At 46.3% G+C, this 25,776-nt stretch overlaps 1 protein-coding gene across 1 annotated transcript in view; it reads right to left on the bottom strand.

Annotated features, from left to right (window-relative positions):
- Positions 1-25,776, bottom strand: part of LOC128713352 (uncharacterized) — a 47,404-nt gene extending 21,628 nt beyond the window's left edge. Inside the window, exon 1 of the mRNA XM_053808210.1 lies at positions 25,499-25,776. Within this exon, the coding sequence (XP_053664185.1) occupies positions 25,499-25,776 (278 nt within the window). The remainder of the gene's footprint in view (positions 1-25,498) is intronic.

The following is a 25,776-nucleotide window of genomic DNA, read 5'->3' as shown; positions in this document are numbered from 1 at the left end:
TTTTGGCTCGAGCAACCACACACAACAAAATGTAACGCGTGTGCCACACATTTTGCTACGCGGGGCTTCGGGTGGGTTCCCGCTTTTCCGCCCAAGGAAAAAAAAAAGAATAAATCAGCACTTTCATCACGTCACGAGCAATTTAGAGCGCACCGTGAAAGGGGGTCCTCGAACTGCACACACCAATGCACCGATGAAAATCTTTCGCCGGCCGACGGCAAACGACACGCTTGCTGACCAATTGATGGTTGGCATAATGCCCGCCGACCCGCGGGATCCTTCACTCCCCCCCCTTGCAGAAAACATCGGCCTACTTCAGCATTTTACACGCACACACACACACACTTATGCGCCCACTCGCACACCGCGAAACCGTCGGTGAAATGGTGGAATGCACCGCGAAATGTGTTTTCGCTACACTTCACCCCTAAAATGCCCCATGCCCGCAGCAAAGGCGGCGAATGATGATGATTCCCTCTTGCCATCACGGTACCTTACCCCATTGCCCTTATCTGCTGTCGGTGCATGTCGAAACATGCCAAAAGATGGAGAAATTATGCTCGCTTTTGGGTGGCTCAAGTGTGCCCTTAATCCACCCGGTTGCGATTGACGCGTGTAGGAGATTAACACCAACACACGTCCTTTCGAAACCGCGACACTGTCGTGTTGTGAGCGTGTGTGTGTGTGCGCTCCGGGTGAGAGAAGCAACCCCTTCATCTAGTGACACTGATCCAGACACAATTGTTAACAACTTGTCACCATAAGCGATGCACAACAACCACACCGTTTATCGGCACACGGCTGGTGTTGGTGTTTGCTGAAACATTGAGGAATAGACGAGACAAGGTAGAGAACTGAGAATATTGAAGCAATTGCAATCGCCCACTAATCGCCCCACATCCAGGCAATATTGCAAATAATCTGGTTTGGATATGCTTGAAGATATACTTTCTTCTTTACTGCTTCAATTTATATGATGAAACAGCTTCTGCTATTTTAAATACAGTCAAGTCTCTCTAACCTGAAAGCTGAAGGGACCGCTATTTTAGAGAGACTTGCAGCTTTGGGAGACAAACACACTTGGTTGGTATACCATTTATGTATGGCAAAAGTCTTCAACCATACTCTGTAAACGAAGCCAAGACGAGCTGTCATTGGCAAACACTAAAACACGGCTACCTTAGAGAGACATTGGTGTATAAACATTATGTACAGTTTAGAGAATGTGCGGTTTAGGGAGACTTTGCAGCTTTGAGAGACAAGAAATGTATTGAACATGAAGGGACTGCTGTCAAAAATGCTCATCTTAGGAAGATTTGCTATCTTTGAGAGACACTACCTTAGAGACACTTGACTGTATAAGCATTATTCTTCATTAAAGTTGTTATATGATTGTGTATGGATATAAAACATATTCCAGATGTGTAAAATTTAGGAAAACGATTTGTTTCACTGATACCAAGAAGTGATCAGCGAGCAAAAATGTTACAAATTATGTTCCTTTTTTTTCGAAACCAAATCCAAACGCCACATCCGGACACATGGATGTTGCTGTTGGGCACACATTCTCATTCCGTGGAAAACTTTGACTCCTATCTTTGCTGGAAACTTTTATCCCCCGTGCAAGCCACTGCCGGGGCAGAGCAATCCGAGTATATCTGGAAATCAGTCGTACCGCAAATCGGAAAACTTTTATCTACCCAGCGCCCACCCAGCAGTGCCTTACTGTCTCTGCATATGGGACCAGCAAACAAGCAACAACAAAAAAAAAATCTCATAAAAACCACTCTGATAAAAACCACACATAGCGTGAAAGCAAAGCAAGAAAGCCCAGGCCCACAGACATTAGGGCGAAATGAAGCGTTCCGCGCAACCGACATCCGCCCGTTTTCCCTAAAAGAGGGAGCCGCCATTCAATGCCATTATCTTACGTATCCGTATGATGCACGAGATGCTGGAGTGGAGTTCCACACCACGACGATCAGAGCCGGACGGAAAAAAAACCCCTCCCGCCGCAGAAACGTTGACGCCGGGGCAGGGTTTTATATAGGCGCCAAATTGGTTAATAGTGTAGAAACACGGCCGTACTGCACAACAACCCGTACTCCGTATTATAACTGCAAACGAAATTATCGATAACGAGAGTTTCGTGGTGATGGTTGCTGCTTTGCCACACCGCACAAAAAGGCACCCAGGTATTATCAGTCATTTATTTGTCTCCTGCGGGTGCGGCACTAGGAGTAGGCAAAATGTCTACCACGGTAGACTAGTGGGCCATTATGCTTCATCCGTCCAGCAGTGGAAATCTCATAAAACTTATCATCTCCAGGCAGTCGGGCTGTCCGAAGAACCGAACCCGTGACTCGGACACTCTCGAGCCGGAAACTCCACCGAGTCAAGTCAGCTCGTCAGACTACTTATGCACGGTTCACGCGCGTGTTCTTGGAGTAGGCGCGAAGGAGAAGAGTTAGTTTCGAAAATTACTCACCGAACGGTCGAGTGGCCGACAAGCTTTCCCATCCATCCCAGCGCGAGCATGCTGTGCACACCGCATGGACCGTTTTGCCGCCCCCTTGCAATGCTTATTTGTTGCCGCTAAAAAACACCATCGAATTCCACTTTAGTGCCCGGCGCTCAAACACTCCCATTACGGGCTCTTCAGAGACGCTATAAATACCATCAATTATAGCTCAGATAATTTTCCACACAGGCCCAACGGGTACTTCTCGCGTTTTCCAGCGCTGAGAGCACCGGAGTCCGGAGTCAAAGCGGAGATTCTATTTTACGCAACCGGCTTCTCAAATTCTGCCCCGCACGACTCAGGAGATACCCTCCCCTCTCCCCCGGTGATCTTCATTCGGTTCTCATCCCGTTGTTGGCCGACGCTCGCTAGAGGTCAATCGTGAACGGAAATGCGAAGTCAACGTTGGGCAATGTCAAGATATAAAACTCCACCCGAGGGTTTCCCCGAGGTGGTGGGGAAGTGTGCTGCTGTGGCAAGAAATGGGGACATCCGAAAATATTTTGCCGTGAAAAAGTGTGTGCCTATGTGTGTGTGTGTGATGAAGAAAGAACATTCCTGCCCGTCAGCAACATTGGGCGAGTCGGACAAAAATGTTGCACAGGACGCACATTTCATCCTCCGTGTGTCTTTGCGCTCGCCCCAAAACACGACCATTTCGCCGAGTCTGGTCCCGTCCGGGAGTGTGGTGGTGGATTTTATTTTCTATCGAAATTCCATAAATTCAGATATTCGACCCAGTGGATGCTCCATATGGCATAGCAAGCAACCCATCCGGCCGGGTGTCGTGTTCAGCAATCTCTGTAAACGAGCGAATATTTGCTCTCGGATGTCATTCCCCGGGCGTATCGTATCCACACGCTCCACCAGCAACCGACACTTCCGGTACCAAATAGTTGACAATTGGCCAAAAATGTGTCACACACAGGGCTGTGCCATAATGTGCCCTGCCGCACCAATCCAATCGACGCCCACAAACGGGCCGCCTCCTGGCGGGTTCACTCGGGGACCCGGTCGTACAATGCAATATACTACGCACCCACCCACACCCCATTCGGTGTCCAGGGGAGGGCAGGGGATGGAGGGGGGACAACCCTTTCGGTGGTACCGTCACACCCGTTTTGGAGTTTTGGCGCCAAACACTGGCCGACCTGCGGACGCACTGGGCACGTGGCGTCACAACACTCCCCCCCAAGCGGCAGGTCGAAGCGTTATTTTGTTTTCTGGGTTACGCAAACAATGCCACGAAGATAAAGCCAAATTTTATAGCCCAATGTTTGATGGCCATGTTTTTTTTTTGCTTCGGAGAACTTCTATGCGTTGAAGGAAGGGAGAGTGCGTTGCAAGTGCTTTTACACGATCACGGACCAAGATAAAGGCACCGAGAAACACACACATGCTGCCGCTGGCTGTGCGGAGCGAGCTTTAACGCTGAAGAATTTTTGACGATAAAGAAAAGAAAAACACGTGTTTATTTCGTTGTGTGTAAGAGGGTGTGTGTGTGTGTGTTCCTAATTCCACACATCTGCAAATAAACGTAAGCTCCAGCTTCACTTGTCGCCCGGACAAATTCTTCGCCCAAGAAAAGGGGTTCAAAGGAAGGCAGGCTTGCTGGAATATGGACGCCAAAGCAGTCGGTTTTGGTTTGTTTTTCCCAACACCAAGAACCGAATAAATGCTGTGACCCAGTTTCTAATTCCCTGTTTTGCGAGCGGCACTTAAGCTTCCATCTGGTAATGAGCCCCCGGTCAGGAAACAAAGAGCAACGGGTGGTGGGTGTTTGGTTTGGTGAGTTTTGGTTGATCTCCAATAAAAAAAACCTCCCCGCCATTGGCCATAAATAAAGCCGTTTGTTATTATTCGAAATGGCCACGGTAGCATAATGTCGAATACGAAATAACTTCCGTGCGCGGCCCGGCGCAGCTCGGTGAACAGTTTAATTGAAGAGCCTTCCGGCAGGAGTCGGTTTTACAACTCCCCACCGAAGAACGCGGAACTCGCATAAAAGCCTCCCATCAAACAGATTCATGGGCTCGAAACCGAATGTCAAATCTTCGCCCAAATCACGTTCCGTTTTCCAAACATTTTGGAATCGGTTGCTTTTGTTTTTCCTGGTCCCGGTGGGTCCCGCTTCTTATTGGTCGGAGAAAAAAAAACAGCTTGGCACAACAAATGGCAATCCCTGATCCTGGCCGTGGCAGGATGTCTTCAAGAACACCCGCCTACCTACTTAAATTCCCACCCTGCTCTCCCTGTGCAGCGGAGTTTTGCTTCCCGCTAATTAATCTACCTCCAACCAACTACCGCGTAACCGTGTCGTATCGTAAAGCTGACAGTCGATATCTATAAAAACCCAACAATCTGCACTAATTAGTCACTGACGTTTACGGGGCTGCGCCGGATATAAGCATGTGGGCGGTGTACATCCCTTCGAATGAAGACCGAAACCATCCTCCCCCTCGCCAAAAAAAAAAGCCCCAAACAGGACTTCTTCGACGGGCGGCAATGGAGGAACTCTCACCGTCCCAATCGACCGTCGCGATTGTAATAAAATGCACTCTCGTTAGCCTTTCCGTCTTTGAGGAACCAGTGTGAGCAGTCAAACACGTCCCGGAGTTTTCGCGCCCCTCGATACTCGATTGCCTTTTTCCGACCCAACCAAAACGAACGAGGTCACGCTTACCTCCCCACCGTTAGCCTTCGGTGTGCACATAGGCTGCGATGCGAGCACGCTCACCCAGCTCACGCCCAGATTCACTCGGCGAAATTAAATAATGCTGACAGACCGACCGGGACCGGGAGCGAAATGGAAGAAGGAACCTTTACTTCCCTAACATTCCGCAGCAGCACCGAAAGAGTGATGGGTTTTCGCTAGTGCTGATGCCACCAATTCATGCTTGCCGTTCCGTTCGTGGATCTTTTGCTGCAATAAAAAACAAAAAAACAAAAAACATAAAGCATTATGCTGCCCACCCCCGCTGCACCTTATTATCCGGCGTCGCGCCCCGCCCCCCTAAAAACCCCCCGCGGGAAGCACGATGATGAGCAGTGTGCAAATGTGGATGTTGTAAATATGTCCACAATTTACACGAATGGAACGTGACACGATAGATCTTTGCTGTGTTTCGGTGGCTTTACATTCCCGACTCGCTCCCTAGCAGCCCCACGGGGGAACCTCTTATCCTTATGGGTGCCCAAAGGGTGATCGGTGAAACGGGAAGCAAAAATCCGCATTATAGGAGGGACACAAAAGCTGATGTTTAGTGGTAATAGGAGAACATCGGTTTAGTCGCTTCACCACAAGGATTTACGCTTTCCAATAAATGGTTGTATTGTTCTGTACGCCATTTGCATATGCCATGTTCAGCATGTTTGTCTTTCGTGAAACAAAAAAATAAATAAATTAAACCATAACAAATATTGCAAGGCACTCACGCAAATGTGATGATATTTTGGTACAGTAGGTTTTTGGACATAAATTCCGCAGGTTTTACCAACTAAACGAGCTTAACTTCAATCTTTTGCAAACACCCCTCAAGTCACTGCTAATGAGAACACCGTTTAAAGACAGCCTGTATAACGCGTACAATGTTTTAGTACTACATTCACTTGAGTAATCACACAACATATTTCCTTATCCGATTATGGCTTTGGGGGGTCCCTGTCACTTCTACGCGATGATTGAATAAAGCGTCAAACACTGCGTGTGTGTGGAGGATAATAAAAATGCTAATCAACATTACGGCGCAGGTCAGCCCCGTCATCCTTGTGCTAAAATAATAAAAAAACAAAAAACAAAACCGTCGTGTCCATCTCCCGTAACCACCATAAAACTGGCGAACCACCACCAAAACAAGCCGGCACCGATGTTGTTGTGCCTAGGCTAATGTTTTATGCTGCTTGGGCCTTGTGGATGGGTACGGAAAATACATTTTTATTGAAAATTCGAGTCCCGTAACGAGCGGTGATGGATTTTTTGTATTTCATCTCTTTTGTTAAATATTTTTTAACCCCGCCACAACAAACAATTTGCCACCAAATTAAAGTCCGTTTCTCTCGTAGTTCAATTTTTCCTTCACCTAACGCTGCTGTTTTCGCTGCAAAACCGTTACAAAAGGTTTCGCAGCACCATGCTTCAGAAGATGGTAATCGGGTTTCGTGACGAGATAAGAGCCACAGACCAGCCCAGACGAAATTGTAAAGAAACTTGATTCGAACCACTGACATCGAACCGATCGTTCGACGAACAAATCATAAAATCCCACCATAAATTGCGATTCATCAGCATCAGCCAGCAAGCGAAAGGTAGAACCGCGTGTGCGACCGCACCATTGACCATTTTCGCCATTATCATTAAATCGATTTTTGCTTCTTTGCACTTTGCGTCGTACAACTGCAGTCGCAGACGTCAAAATTAGGTCACTTATTTGCTTCCGGGGAGGCGTCGGGAGGCTGATTGCACAACAGGGCCCACACACTAGGAGCCCGCGGTTCCAGACTGTCTCATGACAGTGCTCATCGGCGTGCCAGAATTGGAACGGAAGAAAAAGGAAAGACCGCTGGTACCGACACAAAACGACCGTAAGGCGTTTGCCGGCTAGGTGCGGGACCCAAGACGATGCCACTATCGCAGCACGAGAGCACAATCCGTCACATCCGCCGTTATCTAGCCGTTGGTTTGTTATGTTGCGATACACAAGCGCGCTCGCCATCCGGCCGTCCTTTTCCGTCGGTTTCCGCAGCGGCCAACCCATACCGAAATCGGGACAGCAACACACTGCTTGGCGTTTGTCCAGGGCGAACACGACGCTGTTGACTGCCTACTTTCGGAGAGTTCTCGCCAATGCGTCTCTTGCAGTCATGCGAACTTTGCACATCTCATCCGTCATTTTGCGAGGGAGAGGGGGGAGGGGGGGAGGGGGGGGGGAGGTTTTCAATCTCCGTGCCTCACCAGACAGACCTTCTTTTTTATGTTTGTACAATTTCGAACCCCGCAATTGAAAGCTTCCAACCATTACGAACCTTTTTTGTTGTCGTGGGTTTTGGAGCTTGCCTATGGGGTGCTTGCGCCGGACCAAAACACACACCAAAAACACACGATTGTCGTCATTTTTCCGCTCTATTTGCTTGGTTCCAGTTACAATTTCACTGATCCACGGGAGATTGATAAGTTTCTGGCTGTTTGATCGCGTAGCATGAGTGCGTTGCATTAGTTTTCTGATTTGCAACTCACTTTGCTGTTGTAGGGTTCTGAAGAGTGTTCTGTTTTCAGAAACTAAGAGAGATCTTCAATTTCTTCAAGTATTTTGATATAGTGAGGATTATAATTGCCTAAAACTAAGAGTAATTGCAAATAAAATTGGAAAAAAGGTAATTTTGAGCGCTGATGATCCATTTTTGCACGGATCTCTGATGAGTAGTAATGAACGAAAGGCTCAAGAACAACTCACCACAATTTAAAGATCCTCCAAAATGTTAAAATCATTTAGATTATTCAACGTAAAAAACGTTAAGAGATTCATTTATAAAACAATTTCCGTTTAATATAGACATTTTTGCATGAAACTTTTCAATCATCGTTGCAGACAATCGCATGCGTCGGACGTAGTGGCCAGGCGAACGACCGGAGCCGGAACCAACCGGGTATAAACAACAAACAAAACAAAGCACACGACGCACAGACCAACACAGTCCAACAGGCATCGAAAGCTAAGCTGCATAAATACGACCTGTCGCCCGGTGCATCGGTGATCGCACTGCAGTTTGTCGAACCCTTGCAAACGACACCCCACATAATACACTTCTGGACACACCCCACACACACACACACGTGTTGGCCAATGTTGTGCCCACCTCGATCGCTTTGGAATCGCTTGCTGCTCTTTCGCTGTCCCATTATTCGCCCCCCAAACCTGACGTAACACTAGTCTGCTGTCTGGGTGCATCAAAAATACGCAAGCCGATAGACCAACGCCTCGAGTGTTCTAAAGGCGAATTGGCGGAAAGGTACCGACATTACACCGGTACCGGAGTGCCATTTAATAATACTGGCACCTCTCTGTTTTTTTGTTTTTGCTGTTGTACTCCTTTTCCCCTGTGCACGGAAGTTCATTCTTGATTTCCTTTACTGTTTCGTTTCGTTTCGTTGTCATGTCTCGCCACAAGCGTAGCAAAAATCCTGTGAGTTTGCTGGTGTCCATCCTTACGGGGGGGCGAACGAGGGCTACAAGAACAAAACATCACGTGTCGCCGTCGCCGAGAGTGGACCGCATTTCAAATCACTTCCTGTCCGTATGAGGTCCAATTCTTCTCTCCTGTTGCTTCATTCCCTGGGTGGGCTCCGCGATGGAAAACCGCACCGAAGGGAAGTCGTTTATTATTCATTCATAAGGTGAATGTCTCGAGTTGCGGCCAGTAATGGTGCTTTCTTTCGACTGTATCGGCGCCTATGTTAATGGCATAATTTATACACACAGCAATTCATTGAAGTTTGTAGCTGAAGTTTATGCCATTGGAAGTCATGTCCGAGAATCAGCGACTGACAGTGATTGAAATAATTCGAATTGTTTGATCGCAACTGAAGAAAGCTCAAGAAATTTATGAAACTCATGAGATATTGACACCTAGTGTGCTTTCTGAGTAAGATAATTGTTTGCTTTCAGTTTCGTTGAATTATTCTCTTGCATCATATTACTCTAACAACACTATATTACAATAAATACTTGTCACCATTAGCGACATGGACGATCATGGACGATGATCTCCAGCATCACCGCTCGCCGGTGTATGTCAGCCGCCCTTTTCTATTTACTTTGCTTTATCTTCTACTGTACCAACCTTCTCGTAGTCCTCCATCGACGCTTTAGTGCACCCAACATTTTGCTTGTCACTCAGCTTCCGTGGTTAGCAGGGGGTGCCGCTTCGCTACTGCATCAAACCAAAGTGCATATTCGCTGTCGCCGGCAAACGGTCGCTCGTTTCTGCCTGTCACCAGCGAATGTCCGGCCAGCGTGCAGTTCAACACATCACTACTAACGCCGGTACAAAACGGGTGCGTTGGGATGGCCGCTAGGGCGCGTTGCTGATCTGTTGTTTTGTACGCTGCACTTTCCGTTTGCACAAACGGGGCCCTTTTCGGGCGAAGCTATGGAACGATATTGAGCACTGTTTAGCACTGTGTCAGCACCATTCTGGAGCACTTTCTCTTTGCATTAATTCAAATTTCACACAAAAATGCTACAAATGCACTAAAATAAACATATTTGCTATCAAATTAAGCCTATCAAAATGGGAACTTTTGAGGAATTCCTTCCAACGTTTCGATAATGAGCATGTTCTTGCTTCTATTTCCACAAACCCACATGCCACTGCACATAGACGGACACGGTTTATGCCTCTGTATTACGGATACCGCTTGAAAAAATCCCAACATAAACATAGTTATGCAACCTTTTCTCTTCCACTGTGGATTACACCGAGATGGGGTGTGCTTCTGCGACGGAAAATTATTGCCTGACGAGTGTATAACTCTTCTGGATTACCTCATAAAACGATCGCAAATCATTATTGAGCTTGAAAGTGCGTAAATTATCCATGTTGCCATTCCCCGGGGATGGTGGCCACACGCCCGCTGTTGCACGTCATACGTATCCGCATCAGACACGCTGTCTAGAGGCTGAACCATACCCGCAGCTCGTTGCATTCCTCTGCCTGCCTGCCTGCCTGCTGCCCGTTGATTTATTTTCCCACATCTGCCAGCATCTGGCGGCCTTCCCGGCGACTCGCGTCAGCCTCCATATACCATTAGAACCGTGTGCCCGGCCAACGAATTCTCCGCTCCGCGTTGCGATCTCATCACCTTTTGGGTGCGCGTCCGGGCACAGACGCGAAGAACTCGGGGTCGCGAAATAATGTGTGGAACTTTTGCAACAAACTGTGCTGACGAAGCGTCAAAAGAAGCATCCGGGAATGCTCTCGGCGTCGAATTGCGCCCGGTAAACACCGCTGCACTACTACAAACTACCCCTCTGCGCAATCGTTCTGCTATTTTTCTTACTGGCGAGGTGATACTATTTTTTTTCTGGGTTAACAATTTATGTCACTGCGAAACGGAGCGGAATATGGCCGTGCTAGTAGCGCATGGGTGGGTTTTGGTTGTGCACTCAAGATGCTGCCCGCGTGCTGGTGCCCGTTTGCTGGCGGAGGTTAGTTTATCGAGTGGGAGTTCCACCGTTCCAAGGGAGTTCGTCAAGCGCAGCAAACCTCCACGAATGTGTGCGCGCACAGTGTATTATGCACCATTAGAGCTGTAACTTCGTCACATTTACGGAGGGTAGTACACGGGCGGCCACCTACCCACCAAACCCTACGGTTAGTGCCCTTCCGAAATCGACAGCTGAGGTGTATGTGAGGTGGTGGGATAAATAAATAGAAATCAACAGAACGACATACGGATAGAAAAGTTATTGCAAATTAATGGTAGTTTGACATTTTCTTGTATGTCTTTGTCTATTCTTTAAGCTCCATAATATATACCATGTGATTCTAAACCTCATCAAGGAATAAAGAAGTTTGGTATAAAACATTTTAGTATTATCAACTGTATTCTTTTAATGTTTTTACCATTAACATTCAATATACTGCCCTTTGGGGTCTTTTTAAAATCACAAACGTCACTAGTCCGACTACACAGCCGCCACTCATCAGCGTGGATTCTCTGGTTTATAACCTTTTCCTAGATACATATCAACCAATGGCTACGGCTGGCACGTTCCACAGCCCCAGGGACAAAAAAAAGAGAACGTTCAACCTGCGCGCTCGCAACTCCAGCCCGATGTGCGACGACATCATTGCTCACAGGTTTCAAATCTATGCGACCACAGCGATACCTACCCTTTGCAACCAGCAAAAGGGGGGGGGGGGCAAGCAGAGTGATTTTTCCCTTCAAATCAAACCCACACACACACACACACACGGGCGCGCGCGGTTTTAGTTCGGATTTTTTGCGCAATGCCCATTCCTTGAGAAATGTGATCCAAAGGAAACGGGGCACTATTTATAGCTGCCCGTGGCCGGTCCGGCGACGGGGTCCACAGGCCGGCCCGGAGTGTTTGGCAATCGAACATTAGAGGATGGTGGATGGACTACTGCCCCCGTCCGTCACCACCGTGCGGCGTTCGCTAACGGGCTGCCAGTGAGCATCAAACAGCGCGAACGCATGATCATAAAGCGTTATTTTGTGCGAGCGCACACTTATGCGCGCTTATTACGACGTCATAAAACGCTCGAAATGTGCCCGTCAATCCATCACGCGCTGGTTGAACGATGTGCCACCAATGCCGGGTATCCCCTACCTACCCACCCCCGCCCGGCCCACGTCGTTTGTTTCTTCTTGTTTTTTTGTTTGCGACAAGAAGCCGTTAAGAAAAGAAACATTTAAATTTCGATCAACGGCACCGATCAGCTGCTGCGCAGAGCGGGGCCACGATGCCGATCAGAGCGCGCTAAAGAATGGCCAAACCGAACGGTCGTCCACCAGGACGACAGGTGGAGGGCCGATGGAGGCAATGCGAGGTGACACATTCTCGCTTCCCACTTAATTCGATCTTGATTCGCATACCGCGCTTAACGTGACCGGCCAAAGGAACAGAGCCCGCCAGCGGATGGCATCTGCCCAAAAATGGGAAAGCACTAAATTTCGTATTGACCAATCGAAGCGGGGAAGGGCCGCGGCCCAGCGGTGGTTCGTTAATTTCGAGCCGTTAAATTTTAAATGCTAAACAAATCACCAGTGGCGCGAAATTATGGCCAAAAACTGCATTCATTCGCTCGTCAGGCCCGGCCCCGACAATGGGCGATATATTTACCACGGACGTTTACGCTGCGTCCCGTAGAGCGCTCTCCTTCTCGTCCTGACCGTGCGGTTACGTCTTCGTAAATGAACGACCTTTCCGCAATTAGAAGGCAACACATGAATACAAATGTGACCGAAGAAGCACATTACGCACCACCATCCGTTTCCTCCTATAGACAAATGATTTGATTTTTTGGCGCTTCAAAAAACTAGCTCAAGGACTTCAGACAGGCGTAGAAAAAAAAACAATGTGAGTGATTTGTTTTGCTTGCTCCCGGGTGTACAAACAAATCAGTGCTACACAATTGCTCTTGACTGATCTTTAACAAAAATTCTTCTCCTACTGCTGCTCTCCCCTACAAAAGTCTGCCATTTTTTACCTTCCAATACGCCATTTATCTCGTGTACGAAGTTGGAAAATTAGACCAGGAACTGTTGTGGGGCTCTATATTTGGAGAGCTTGGGTCTGGATGGGATTTTGGACCGGTCTTGTCATGTGGAAAACCAGTACCGTTACGACGAAACCATCGAGCGGCCTCCGTTTAACATGGCCTAATCGACATACATAAGCGTTGGACGTGTCAACTATCCTGGGCACAGACTTTGTTCGCTAAGATTAAAACAAAATGTCAGCTCGGTGGTTTTCCAACGACACTTTGCGCACAATTTGCGCATGGAAAAACAAATGCAAAAAGCACATGTTTACATTTAATTACATCAAGCCGCACAAGCAAGGCAGCGGTATCGTCTAGTTTTAATTGAAAACGACACAGATTCCATATTCCGGCATAGAAATATCGGCTTAGCGTTTAATCGACAGCCGACGATGTCGTTCGTGTATGTTGCCCCAATTGCCTTCGAGTCCTGGCGGCGCCCCGTTCACCCGATATCGAGCGATACCCAATAAAACCTTCGAAAACGGGAAACCTCCATTTTCAAGCTCCAATAACCGCACAGCTTCGACGATGCTCCGGTGTCTCAAAACTGTAACTAGCATAAAATTTAATTATACATGATGTTACCTCCCCGAAAGCACAACATTTCACCCACATTGCTTCCCTCCCTCGGTTGCAGTTCTAATGAACCGGGCCCGGTTTTACCGCCCTGCATGTGCGAACAACTGTAGTCCCCCTCTCCCCCTCCGGGCTCGTCCAAACAAGGTGCATGGCACACAACGCAGCATAATGTTGCCCGCAGTCATCGAGTGTCTTTACCGTCGGTTAGATCGCATGAATCTGCGGGAACCCACACACCGAGCAATATTTGCAACCGAGTGTGATGGCTGAGGGTCTTCGAGTTCTCGAGCTCGTTCCGAACCCATCCAACGGCCCACAGCAAGCCCGTCCGCATCCACTCTCCTCCCGTCCAAGGGTTGAGCTGATGAGAGGAACGCAAGCAAAAAGGTAAAAGACCTGACTCAAATACCCCTTGCTCAAATACCAGCCTTCGCGAGATGTTCTCCCGTTTTGCGCAGGCCACCCTCCGTACCGAACCGGCCTTCGACTCCGGTGTGTATCATAAATGTAATGGCGGCAAGTGGTTTTTACTGTTATTCGATGTGATAGGGCCTCACCGGCTAAATAGGCAATACCGAAAGCCTACATAGAAGTGGCCACGCGAAAAAGCGGGAGAGGGGGAGGTGCGGAAGGGAGGGGGGGAACACAAACGAAACGTAACATAAATTACTCAACGCCGGAGATGAGGGCACGGCGCACGGTCAGCGAGCGAGCAAAGGCAGACAACGAGAATAAAGCAGAAGAACAAAAAAGGGAGGACAGCAGCGAGCGACCAGCGACTTGATATAGTGCCTCCTGGTCCTCGTCTTGGCGGTTTTTGGGGGCGAGCGAACCCTGCTCATTTAGCACAAAAGCGGATCGTGTCCAGCTGGGGGAAGAATTCCTTCGTAGCCTCTTCTTCAAATCAATATGCAAAAAAAAAAAAAATACAACAACGAAACGGCACGTATCCGGCACCAGGGAACTACCTCAATCAATAAGCCCCCATAAACGCGCCCAAAGAACGTCCTACCAGGCAAATATTGGCAGCCAATGGGGGGCTGTTGATTCTCGCCCCGCTTAGTGAACGGCGAGTTAGACGAGCGTTACACATTGGAACTCTGGAACTCGTTCGAACGCTGTATCTTGTCCATGGCACACACACACACACACACCGATAAACATCACAGTTCAGCCAACCTAGTTCTGGTGGTGAAAAGCCGGAAAAGCATGGGCGTTTGATTCGAATGCCAGAATCCAGTGTTGGACGCGGCACGGCAGAAGAGCCTTCGCCTCTTACAGCAGAGGCGCGCTGCTGCCTGCTATAATTGCGGGCTTTCAACCTCCATTCCCCGGGTGTTCCGTGTGGTGAAGGGAAGCTTCCAGGCACGCAGTTCAACGATCTACGAAAAGCCAGAAGCATCTCGTTTTTCCCTTCCAAACAAATAAATGTATGAATGACGCCTACACCGCACCACCAAGCGACTGCCGTTTCCATTTCTTCGCAGGTGTTGCTGCTGTTCCCCGAAAGCACGCTTAAGGGGCGCTTAGTGTGGTACGACCTTTAGCCACCAGTTTCTCAGCACCTTTTTGCTGGCGCTTATCGGGCGCCAGTCCAATGCGTGTATCGTCCCGCGTCGTTGTCAGGGTAAAGCAGCAATGACTCAAAGTGACGATTTTTTCCTGCGTTCCTGCGTTTCTGCTTATCGTGCACGGAGAGCTGCAGTAGCAAACCGGCCGCACAAAAGGACAGACAGACGAAGGAGGCAAAAAAAAAGTGTATCTCCCTGAGCACTTACGGTTCCTACACGTGAGATTACAACATTCGTGCAGTGGGTGATAATAATAATAAAGCAGCTTAACAGCAACGACCGTACGGCATGGCATGGCCTTTTTTGAGTTTTCGTCAAACACCTATCTTGCAAGAGGATGGATTGCAGACGCGTTGATGACTCAGGAATTCTCGCATGAGTACACGGGAAATACTTTAATCCTTTTTTCCCCCCCCCCCCCCCACTAATTGAGGCCAATAAGAATTTTGGGCAGCAAAAAAAAGGGTAACGCTTGCGGAGAGGTTGTTACACAACATTCTCAAAAACACACATCTCAGACCATTGCGAAATTCAATTTCTTTAGAAATCTGCGATAGGTGTCAAGACGCTGATAAGACTAATCTTTAGACACCCAGCAAGATTTCTTAGAATACGCAACACTAGCGGATAATACGAGGTTGATAATCGTGAACAATTCTATCATACCTTCGAATTGGTAAGCGTAAATGAAAGGTGATGGCTCGTGTAGCAATACTAAATCAACTTTTACAACTTTGTTTATTAACAACCTAACCTAAAAACGCATAGACGAACACACGTCGTCTTGCCCAGTGGTCGGCAAAGTACGGACCTCTGAGGCTCTTTCATTGTGCCTTTTTGTCGAAGATGATCCATCCCATACAAAGCTTGGTAAAATTTTTATCAAATATTGTAACTGAATTTGAACCTTACGGCAAGATATTCATGAGAATATTCACATAAATCCTAGAAATTGTACAAAATTTCCCTTGGAACAATCAAGAGATCTTTCGAGGGATGATCTTTTGGAATCCGTCACGTTCGGCTGTCTCGGTTACACCTGTCGCCCCAAAAGTATTTAAGTTTAAAGTATCAAATTTCATATTTTGATTTCTTTAAACTAATTCCATGCTAATTTTCTCTCGATCTTTGGCTCTTTGCTCGCAGAGGTTTGCTGACCGCTACGTCCAACCTAGCGCTTCTATATTTAAATCGAAATACTCTTTTCTGTTGCTGTACGGGAAATATTCACAACGTGTCAAGGTCGTGTCGTGTTGTTTTGTTAGCCCCGATTTTTAGTACCCCTGCGCCGTAAATTACATTGATTGAAATGGTGGATTAGGGTACGCGTTTCTGCGGTTTTGTAGCTACGGCCCAGGAGGAACACAATTTCGACGACACTCTTCCCACTTCATTTGTTTTACAACATTACGTTCCTGTTTGAAATTCGCTGCTTGTCTGTTCGATCCGTTTAAAGCCGATAGTGGGTTAGGTGTCGAACGGCAAGGTTCTTCAGGACGACAGCAGACGGCCCGCCCCAAAACGCATGAAACCACGCAAACCGGCAACTGTCGAAGCGGCGCTACGATGATAACGCAAGCGAAATGATACACGGGTCAGACCATGTCAAGAGGCACCAGCAGGCAGGGGAGGCAAAACAACACATGCCACAATAAACACACTAACAAAACAATCCGCCTTCGAACGCACTGGCACTGGCACACACACACACACCGAGTTTGCCGAGCTCGGCGAAAATAAATTGCACTGTTTTGGGGGTTTTTTTTTTTCTTTTTTGGGGTGGTGTTGTGTTGTGTGCTTCTGCTACTTCTTTGTCGATTGTAGCAAAACGTTTTTCTTTCTGTTTGTGGCACCCGGTACGCAGGCAACCAAAATCGTGGAAGGTCACAAGGGGGTCCAGAAAATGTGCGCTTGATGGGGGGAGGGAGCAAAAGAACCTTCCGCCACCAACACCAACACTCCATTTTGGGTGTTTCATACCACCCACTAGCAGTACATCGACACACACTAGCACACCCACATAAACAACCCCACGATAGTAGTCCCTTCGATTTGTTTCTGCACGACTGTGGCAACATTCATTTATCAAGATTTTGTGTTGCATTTTTTCCTGCTTCTCCCTTGTTTCGCTTTGCTTTATTCCTTTCCTCGCTATCTCTCTCTCTTTCTCCCTCTCTTTCTCGCATTATTAAAGCCCCCGGGAGCAGCATAAACAACACCACGCCAAACCAGTCACGGACGGTTCTGTTAAACGCCAATTTTCGCATAAAAGCCCATCATCACTCGTCAAAAAAAAATAGAAACAAGACAACATGGAGCTACACAATCGATTACGGTTCCTTTCGGGGCAGCATCAATGGGAACGATTTGCTGCTGGCGGGTAACACAACACCACACGCGCACACGTATCTGTGCTTTGCCTCAACGCTGTTCCGTATTTCACACCGTATGATTGATCGAGCGGCTAATAATGAATAGACGGGGCGCGATAAGATGCAAGACACGGTACACACAGGTTACACATCCAATAATAACGCCACCATCAATCTACCGTATGCCCAGCATCGCACACTGTGGCATAGAAATTGGCACTGCACACTTACGCGAACCATTCAATGCACCGGCAGCAGCAGCAGCAGCAGTAGAAGTCGCAGGGTTTTGCCGTGATTCAAGTGGAACTTCTAATTGCTTCCAGAGCCCATCACTTCCATCCTCCACCGGGGTGAGAGGAACGTACTAAATTAAAGAGTTTTTTTTTTCGCAACTCCTATTGCGTACAAGCAGCAAACAAATTAAAGCACCGCGAAGCAACCGGAGGACATTCGATCGATTCGGCTCTGGCACGGGGACGCGCACTGGTAGAAGACACAGAAAAAAAACACACCACAAGCGTTCGAAAGCGAAAGCAGACGGGCAAGACAAAACCGCGAACGTAACAACGGGAACGGCACACGACGAGCAGTTCTTCACACCGTAAAGGATTAACCGCGAATGAGCGGAGAGTGTGCACGCTCTTCTCAGCGGACCGAGTTTTGCGTTCGTGAGTTCCGAACGTGCGTTCTCGCGAGGCTCACTCTTTGAACACTAGAGTGACTGGCAGGTGGACCAGTTCATAACAGTTTTGAAATTATTTATACAAAAATTAAGGAAATCATTCTCTCCGAATTGCATTTCTGAATCGCTCTTTACGAGGATTCTGAGTTACGCAATTTATGAAAATATAACAGCTACATTAATTTATAGCACAAAATCAAAGCAAAGTGGAAAATAAAAAAAATTATCTGAAATGATGCAAAATGAAAAGTAAAATGATCGACAATAGCTTTCTTCGTCATATAAAATATTTGTTTAAAATTTATGTTTAAGTTTTTTTTAAAGAGTTACTCGGATGTTGCGCAAACTGCCTGTAATATAATTCCATTGAATTTGTTGGTTTGTAAAAATTACTTCGAAAAGGGTTAAGTTATTCGAAAAGGGTTAAGGTTAAGTATATAGTTTTATCGAAGACCGTTAATCCCGCTACAGGAACTCGGAAGCTGCGGACAGAATATTTTTAAATAAATCTTATATATAAGGGCAATAAGGGACAGGATATTTTTTCCTGCATGTCTAAGAACCATAGGATTCAAGCTAAATTTACTGCATTAAATAATCTTTAAACGATTTTTCTTTCCCCGTCGTTCACAATTTGACGATTTTTTTCGTACATTTATGATGTTTATAAATTTCTTCACATTAACAACAATTTTTCAGTTTAAACAAAGCACCCACATTTGTAAAACCACTTTTTTGCATCGCAACAGACCAAGCTACAGTTCGGTCGCTGTAGTGTCAATGTTGCAGCTTTTATGTTGCTTCTCATGCGTCGCTTTATGTTGCTCTGCGAGCACATCGACCGACGAGACAGAGAGAGAGAGAGAATCGAACCGCGAAAGAGAAAATGCACAAAAAACAGCTGCACGCAGAAGCGACTGCGTTTATGCGGTGCAGTTCGTTTCCGTGCGAGTTCGTTATGCCGGCAAAATGCTGTTGCCGGAGAAGGTTATTGCTACCGATTGCATCCCGCAACCTCCACACTGCCACACAGCCTCCCGTTTTGTCCTTCCACGCAACAAGAACAGGACTCATTTGTGGTTTAAATGAAGAATATCATTTGCATAGCTTTGTTTCCCTCGCAGAGCTCATTTTGAATTAGGATAATTTTTCACTAACCTTTTAAGCAGCAGCAGAGAATTTCAGACATTATGCTTTCTTCTTAAAAACACGAATCATTTCATTTGTCTTGAGTATTTCGTTATTTTACAAAAAAAAATCACGAGATGTTTAAGGAAAGTAAAGCATCCTTAATACAACAAATACAGGATATAATAATTAAATTATGTTGTCCAATTTAAAATACAAAGCAAGATAATGAATATACTAAAGTTCATAAAGCACTATTCTTAGGCTAATTTATTTATTTTAATTTTTTTTTTTTTATAAGCCAAGAAAAAAAGATTTGCAGTTTTACATTTCACATAATTTTTGTCGTCCCGACCTGCATCGCCCTTTCAGCTCAAATTACTCAAATTACGCAAAGCCGAAGATTTCTACCACTGGCCAAAGTCAACACTGCTGAGTTAACGCTATAACATTTCTTCCAAAAGACCCAAAAGTGTTCCAAAAAAAAAGTAATATAATATCATGACATTCAAACCACCGGTGGCGGAACATTTGTACTGGATTGGATAGTTTAATTTGATTAACATAATACCAGCGCAAACACTAATGTGACCGCAGTATAACTCTTTCAACAACTTCCTGCACGCAGACAACACCACCACCAAGCTTACGCAAATTTATGGCCAGTAAGTTTTGGCCTAAAGTTTGTGGCTTTTGGCAAACAAATTAGCTCACATGCGTAACTTCCGTCGTGCAAACGTTGTTCGACAACACGACAAATCCCACTGTTTGTCACCATTGGATGTTTCCCTACTAGCGTCAGTGTGTAAGGGGCGTTAGGGAAATTCCCGTTCCTTCGGTCCATGTGCTAATGGACACTCGGTTGCGCGATAGGAACACACGCGGACACCAATAATGCGTACGCAACATACGCTCGGCTCTGCAAACGATTGATCAAGTGCCCAGCGAATCATTGACCTGTTCAGTCCGTTGTCTTTCCGTTCGGGATGTCGGATCACCCCAGCCGTGGCGGTGCATCACCGGCCAAAATCCCGCGTGCTGCGCTCGGTGCTCGGCCATCGAGTGGATCTTTTATTCCATTTCGAATGGTTCTCCGTGCACAAGCCTTTCTACCGTGAAGTGCCCCGATTGGACGACCGGCCACCTAAAAGGTAGACGGCAAACACATTTCGGGCTTGATTTTATCAACGTTAATTATTTTCTGTACCAGCGATCGAAAACGGTTTTTAACCCGTGACAGTTCGGTTCCACTCACTTTTTATCGCTGGTGCGATTGTGAGTAAACTTGTTGTTTTTGTTTTGTTACACCACCACAAAAAGCCACTAAAAGCAACCAATTATTAATGCCGATTGTGCTGGGACTTTACTCGCAAAATGGGCGAGAGTTGTCCGCGGCCAAAGCGTTATCGTTTTATTATCGAGGCAGATGCTTTCCTGGAGGGGGGGGGATCGAGAACGAACGACACAGAACCATTTGCTTTCATTAGTGCTTTCCGTGTGGTGCATCATCATCGGTGCTCCTGCAGCCATACGCGGGGCCATACAGCGTGGAAGTGCAGCAGTATTTGTGCAGTCGGCAGCAAATCCCCAACAGGCACGAGTTCTCGAGCCGTGAAACAGGAAATGAAATCGAGACAAGCGCACCGCACAGTCCGAAAGCTCCCCGGAACTCCCAACACAGGCACACACAAACTGGAACGTGTTTTTTTGGGGCTCGATTTCGGTGGGCTACCTTTCTGCACTGCTGCGCCCGCTTATCGGTCGCCGTGTCTACCGTATGTCCTTAAGTCGTCGTTGTTCGATCGAGACGCCAACACTAATGGGCTGGGAGTATGACGGACTGCGAAAAGAAATCAACAAAACGGCAAGCAAGACAAAACCACCTGAAAGCAACCCCCATTTCTCCCCCCACCCCCACACCCCTCCCCTTTCCAGAAGGCGAGACGCGCCGGACAGATCCCGGAAAGCATCGAGAAAGCAGACACAACACGTAAATACGGTCGGCAAAGCATAAACGGGACACCTCATTTGCAACTGTCTTAGAAAATGACACCAAGTGACAACAAACCACTCCCGAAGCTATTGACAAGCTGCAGCAGCAGCGTCAGAGAGCCAGTGCTCTGCTTGTTGCTGACCGTGGATTTCAGTGTCTACGCCTCTGGTTTATTTGTTTGCTTCGATTTTCGAAGGCATGGATTTTTGCCGACTACGCGTTCTTCCTTTTTCTTTTGCTGGTGTGCCGAGTTCGCACCGGTGCACCGAAATGGGAATGCGAATCCGTGTGGCCATTGCCCTCTGGAGCAGTTGGTGAGCTCCTGTCGGAAATGGACTGTTTTCGTATGGTGTGGCTTTCGGGAAGCGGTAACGGTATCGTAGGAAGAATTACAAAAACAAGACCAAGCTCGGGTTGTGGTTTTGTGTCTTGAGTATTTCCTTAAGATTAGTGCCGGCACGAAGTGTCAATTTCAATGCACAACTTCCCATTGTACTGTCTAAGGTGAAAGCTCTTAGGAATTAAATAATATTTACTTTTGTTATATACTTTCCAAGTTATTAGAATGACGCATAATTTATTAGAACCCTTACATGAGGAAACACACAAATTAGATGATCACAATCATTTACGACTCCTACTGGCTATTTACATCAGTTGATACCAGTGCATTTGTAACTTCGCCTACTGAGAGCGACTCAATGGTATAGTGACAGCGATTACACCCTTCACACGTTCGGCCAGGTACCCAATCTCATTCGAAGAGCTTTTTTCTATGCCGACTGACTACGTGATCAAGTAAGTTTAGTAAGACCAATATTTATTGCAGTAAAATAAATAGCCTAAACAAAGCCTTTAAACATATAAAAAGCAAACAAAATGCTGAAAAGATCGTTGAGAGGAATTTGTTAAGCGAGTTCTTTAACAACTGCATAATTTATTTTACAACACTATTGAAAATCCAAAAGGCTTTCGAGCATTACAGGGTTTTCGGCGATTATATTGACAAGCTCAGCGAAGATGTTGCTTTGTTCGGGCATATAATTGACTCGTTCAGCAAGTTATTGAATTGAACGGAACACATTGGCGTGGACATGGTTGGCAGAATTATTGAGCGACAGTAGAATGTTGTTGCTGGCAACGCGGTTGCTATGGATTGGACAGAAGACAGACTGCGTTACGATTCGCTGACTGCTAGAAGCAGTGTTGCCAGCAACAAATTTCAATGGTTGCTTAATAGTTTTGGTAACATGACCTAGTCAGTAGAGTCGGTATAGCAATAGACCTGTAGCGGACTAGATCTCCAAAAGTAAACGCACGATTGACGAGGCGAATATCAACAAACAGCCGATTATAGGATAACAAATCTTTACATCAGAAGCCAATCAAACTGAATGTACTCGAGCTCCCCAAATATCAAATATAATATAGAATAATAGAAATAAATAAAGATTTTCAAAGGCTCCTTTATGACATTATACTCTTCCAATGTAAGTTGTTTGTGTAACTTGTGTAAACAGACAATTACATGTGTAAACAGATGTAACTTAATTATGTACAATGTTTAGCTCTTTTCTATTTGCTATTGTTTATGTTGCAAGCTGCATGAAACCGTATGTCAGTCACATACATTTGCTTCCCACAGAATGACATTTTACGATGCCTGTTTTTTTTCTCGGTACTCCCATTGCCGGCAGTTGATTCTGATGAGATGAATAAAACAAAAAACATTCGAAAAGTGCTGCACTAATCTGGATTTTTTGTTGTGTTTGAATGACGTCGCGTAATTCAATGCGGTGGCAAAACAGTTTCATCTGCGGTTTCGTGCGTTTTTGATGAAGCGGACTGGCCCGATGTGGCAATAGGCGCGCGATGTCGATTGCCTGTTGATGCATGGGAGTGCAGTTTTCGCCACCGCTCCCCATAACCGGGAACCGAATACGCGAGCTGAAACGTGAGGCGGCACGGTCCGTTAACCACACACAGCCTGTTGGTTACTCTCTAGTCTCCTCCAATGTTGCCCCATCGGCTGAAAGTGATGCACGTGTCCCATATGCAGATGCATGTACCATAACACTATTGGGACAGTAATCACATTTATTTACCTGACGAAAAATATAAAACAATCTAGTTCATTCTAGTTAAGCTAGAATGTCTTTCTATTTCAAAAATAACAATAACAAACGTTTGAAACGTTCAAACGTTTGAAGGATTGCGCTTGGTACGTGACACTAGAATGCTTCAAGCTTTCGAAACTAAATTAGATTATTAATTTAAGAATGTGTCTGGTACGCACATACCACGGTACCGTGGGCCATTTGAAACCATCCGTTCGGTGCGACATGTTTCATGTTCGCAGGTACGAGCCAACCAACGCTCCTATCTTGTGCGGACGAATATTGCGTACCAGAAACCAGAAACCCCGAAACCAGAAACAAATACTATTTGTGCTTCATGTGTGGCGACCGTTCGGTGATGTTTTTGTTTGGTTCGAGAATGACTGTCTTCCAAGCGCCCGCTTAGATTCGTAAGAAGCGATACGGAATCGAGTTCTGTGTTTCATCGTCACGCCGATCGGTAGGCAATTCGTCACCGCTTCGGTAATATTGATCCTGCAGCAGACGGACAGGTTTTGGGTCTGTGACAACCGCATCGAAAGCGCGCGTTGGAACAATTCTACGAACCACCCGGGTTCGACCATTTGATATATCTGGGTGCTTGTCAATAACGGACAAAAAGAAAACTCCCACGGAGTGGTCAAATGTCACGCGCCCGATGCAAACTTAATAGAACTGTGTCAATCATAGGATTGAGGGTAATGTTTCCGAACCATCAGTCTATCCGTCTATCCGTATTGTAGCTTTGTGTCGGCCATATGTTTGATATTTAGCTGTTTCTCACCGAAATAGCATTTAAAATGCATATTGTTATGCAACTTTACCAACTTTATTGCAATAAATCCTAGAATTATAAGACGTAATCTGGAGGAGTTCCTATTTATTCTTTATATCTTGTAAAACATTATTGATATTTTTCTCTCTTCAACGAAAAAAGAGCACAAAAATTGTCTTCATGCTCTATATTTAACATTTGTGGAACTGCTACCCGTGATATAAACTTCACGAATTAATGACTTCCTCATAAAACAAATCGCTAATTTAAACAATTTTGTTTTCCCGCATTAAATGTAGTTTTTTTTTGTTCAAAATTAGGTCAGCTTAGGGTAATAAAAGGACACAAAAAAATCCCTCATGTTGCGACCGAGTCCAACATAAAATCGATTTTTTTTAATCCGTTCTACATTACCGTCAAGCTTCCTATCAAGCGGTGACGAACTCGCAGGTCTGTTATCAAAGACTCGCAAGTCGATAATCTAAATGCGTGAAAAGAGAAGCCACTCCAACCTCAACATCAGTCCGGCACAGTGCCACCAGTCCGGCATATTTGTGATGGCTTTAAAACACTTATCATGGTGAATCATCGGAACAAGGATGGATGATAGGGGCAAAAGGCTGAACGGTTCCTTAAGCTGTTCTTCGATAGACTTGTTAGCGTTAACGGCTAACGCATTGCAATGTCACATGCTATGCGACTGCTAACGAGCGAAAACAAATTATGATGTTACCATCGTCGCACCTGGCGTTGGTTCCAACACCCGTTTCCCGATACCTTCCCGTGATGCCCCCGGATGAACCAATTCGTCCGTCGTCAAATCAATTGATGTCACAGGACAACGGCACGATGAGGATATAATCAAAATTTATTGCCAAGCCTATAAATTGCCACCCGAAATTCCGGATGGTTTCCGGCAGCCTACCGGCGAAGATAGAGAAACGAAGCGAACCCAAAATTCGACAAACTAGCAGAATATCAACCAACGCCGGAAGCGTGCGAGCCAAAGAAATATGAATAAACATAAATCTCGGTCAAATCAATAGAACCGTGCCAGAATAGTGCGCGGTGGCGCCTGATGATTTGAAAAGAAAAAAAACCCACACGCCAAACCTAGAATGAATTGTTGGGTACCAAGCGGAACGAGTTCAATGGAGCGAAGTCTACGGGACAGCGGAGGAAGTCCTTTTTTATAATCCAAACGCGGACCACAAATAATGGCCTGTTCATTGAGCATATCGTATGTTGGCGAGCACAAATGGTGTTATAGAAAACTAGCGTAAAACGTGCGGCACCGAGCTGTCTGCCGGAAAAGTGCCTGATTGCGTACTGCGGAAAACCCATGAATAGACCGGCAAGGCGCAAAGCGCTTTATATGAGGAGCGCATTTAAGATGGACATAATAGATTAATGTATTGCTCACAGCAGACAAATACTGTTTTCATTAAGCATAACTGCAACGGTACTTACCGAATGAACTCCCAGGACGTGGACAGTTGCTGCGGCGTCGATGACTTCGACATGCTGCCAAAACTATCGTTCCGAGTTCCATGTTGATGGCGGCTCGCATGCCTCCTGGAGTCTCTATCGGTGCTGCTGGTACTGCCACCGCCGCCGGCATTCCCATTATCGTTGCCCCCTGCCGCATTACTTTCACTCTTACGGGACGAACTACTCCCGGAACCACCCCCACCGAACAGGCGCCTCTTGAGCTTCGGTGTTATAGGGGGATCGGGAAATAATCCCAT

Source organism: Anopheles marshallii, chromosome 3, assembly GCF_943734725.1.
Source record: "Anopheles marshallii chromosome 3, idAnoMarsDA_429_01, whole genome shotgun sequence".
Taxonomy (NCBI): Eukaryota; Metazoa; Arthropoda; class Insecta; order Diptera; family Culicidae; genus Anopheles; species Anopheles marshallii.
The sequence above is the reverse complement of the archived record's forward strand: the minus strand, read 5'-3'. Positions and strand labels throughout refer to the sequence as shown.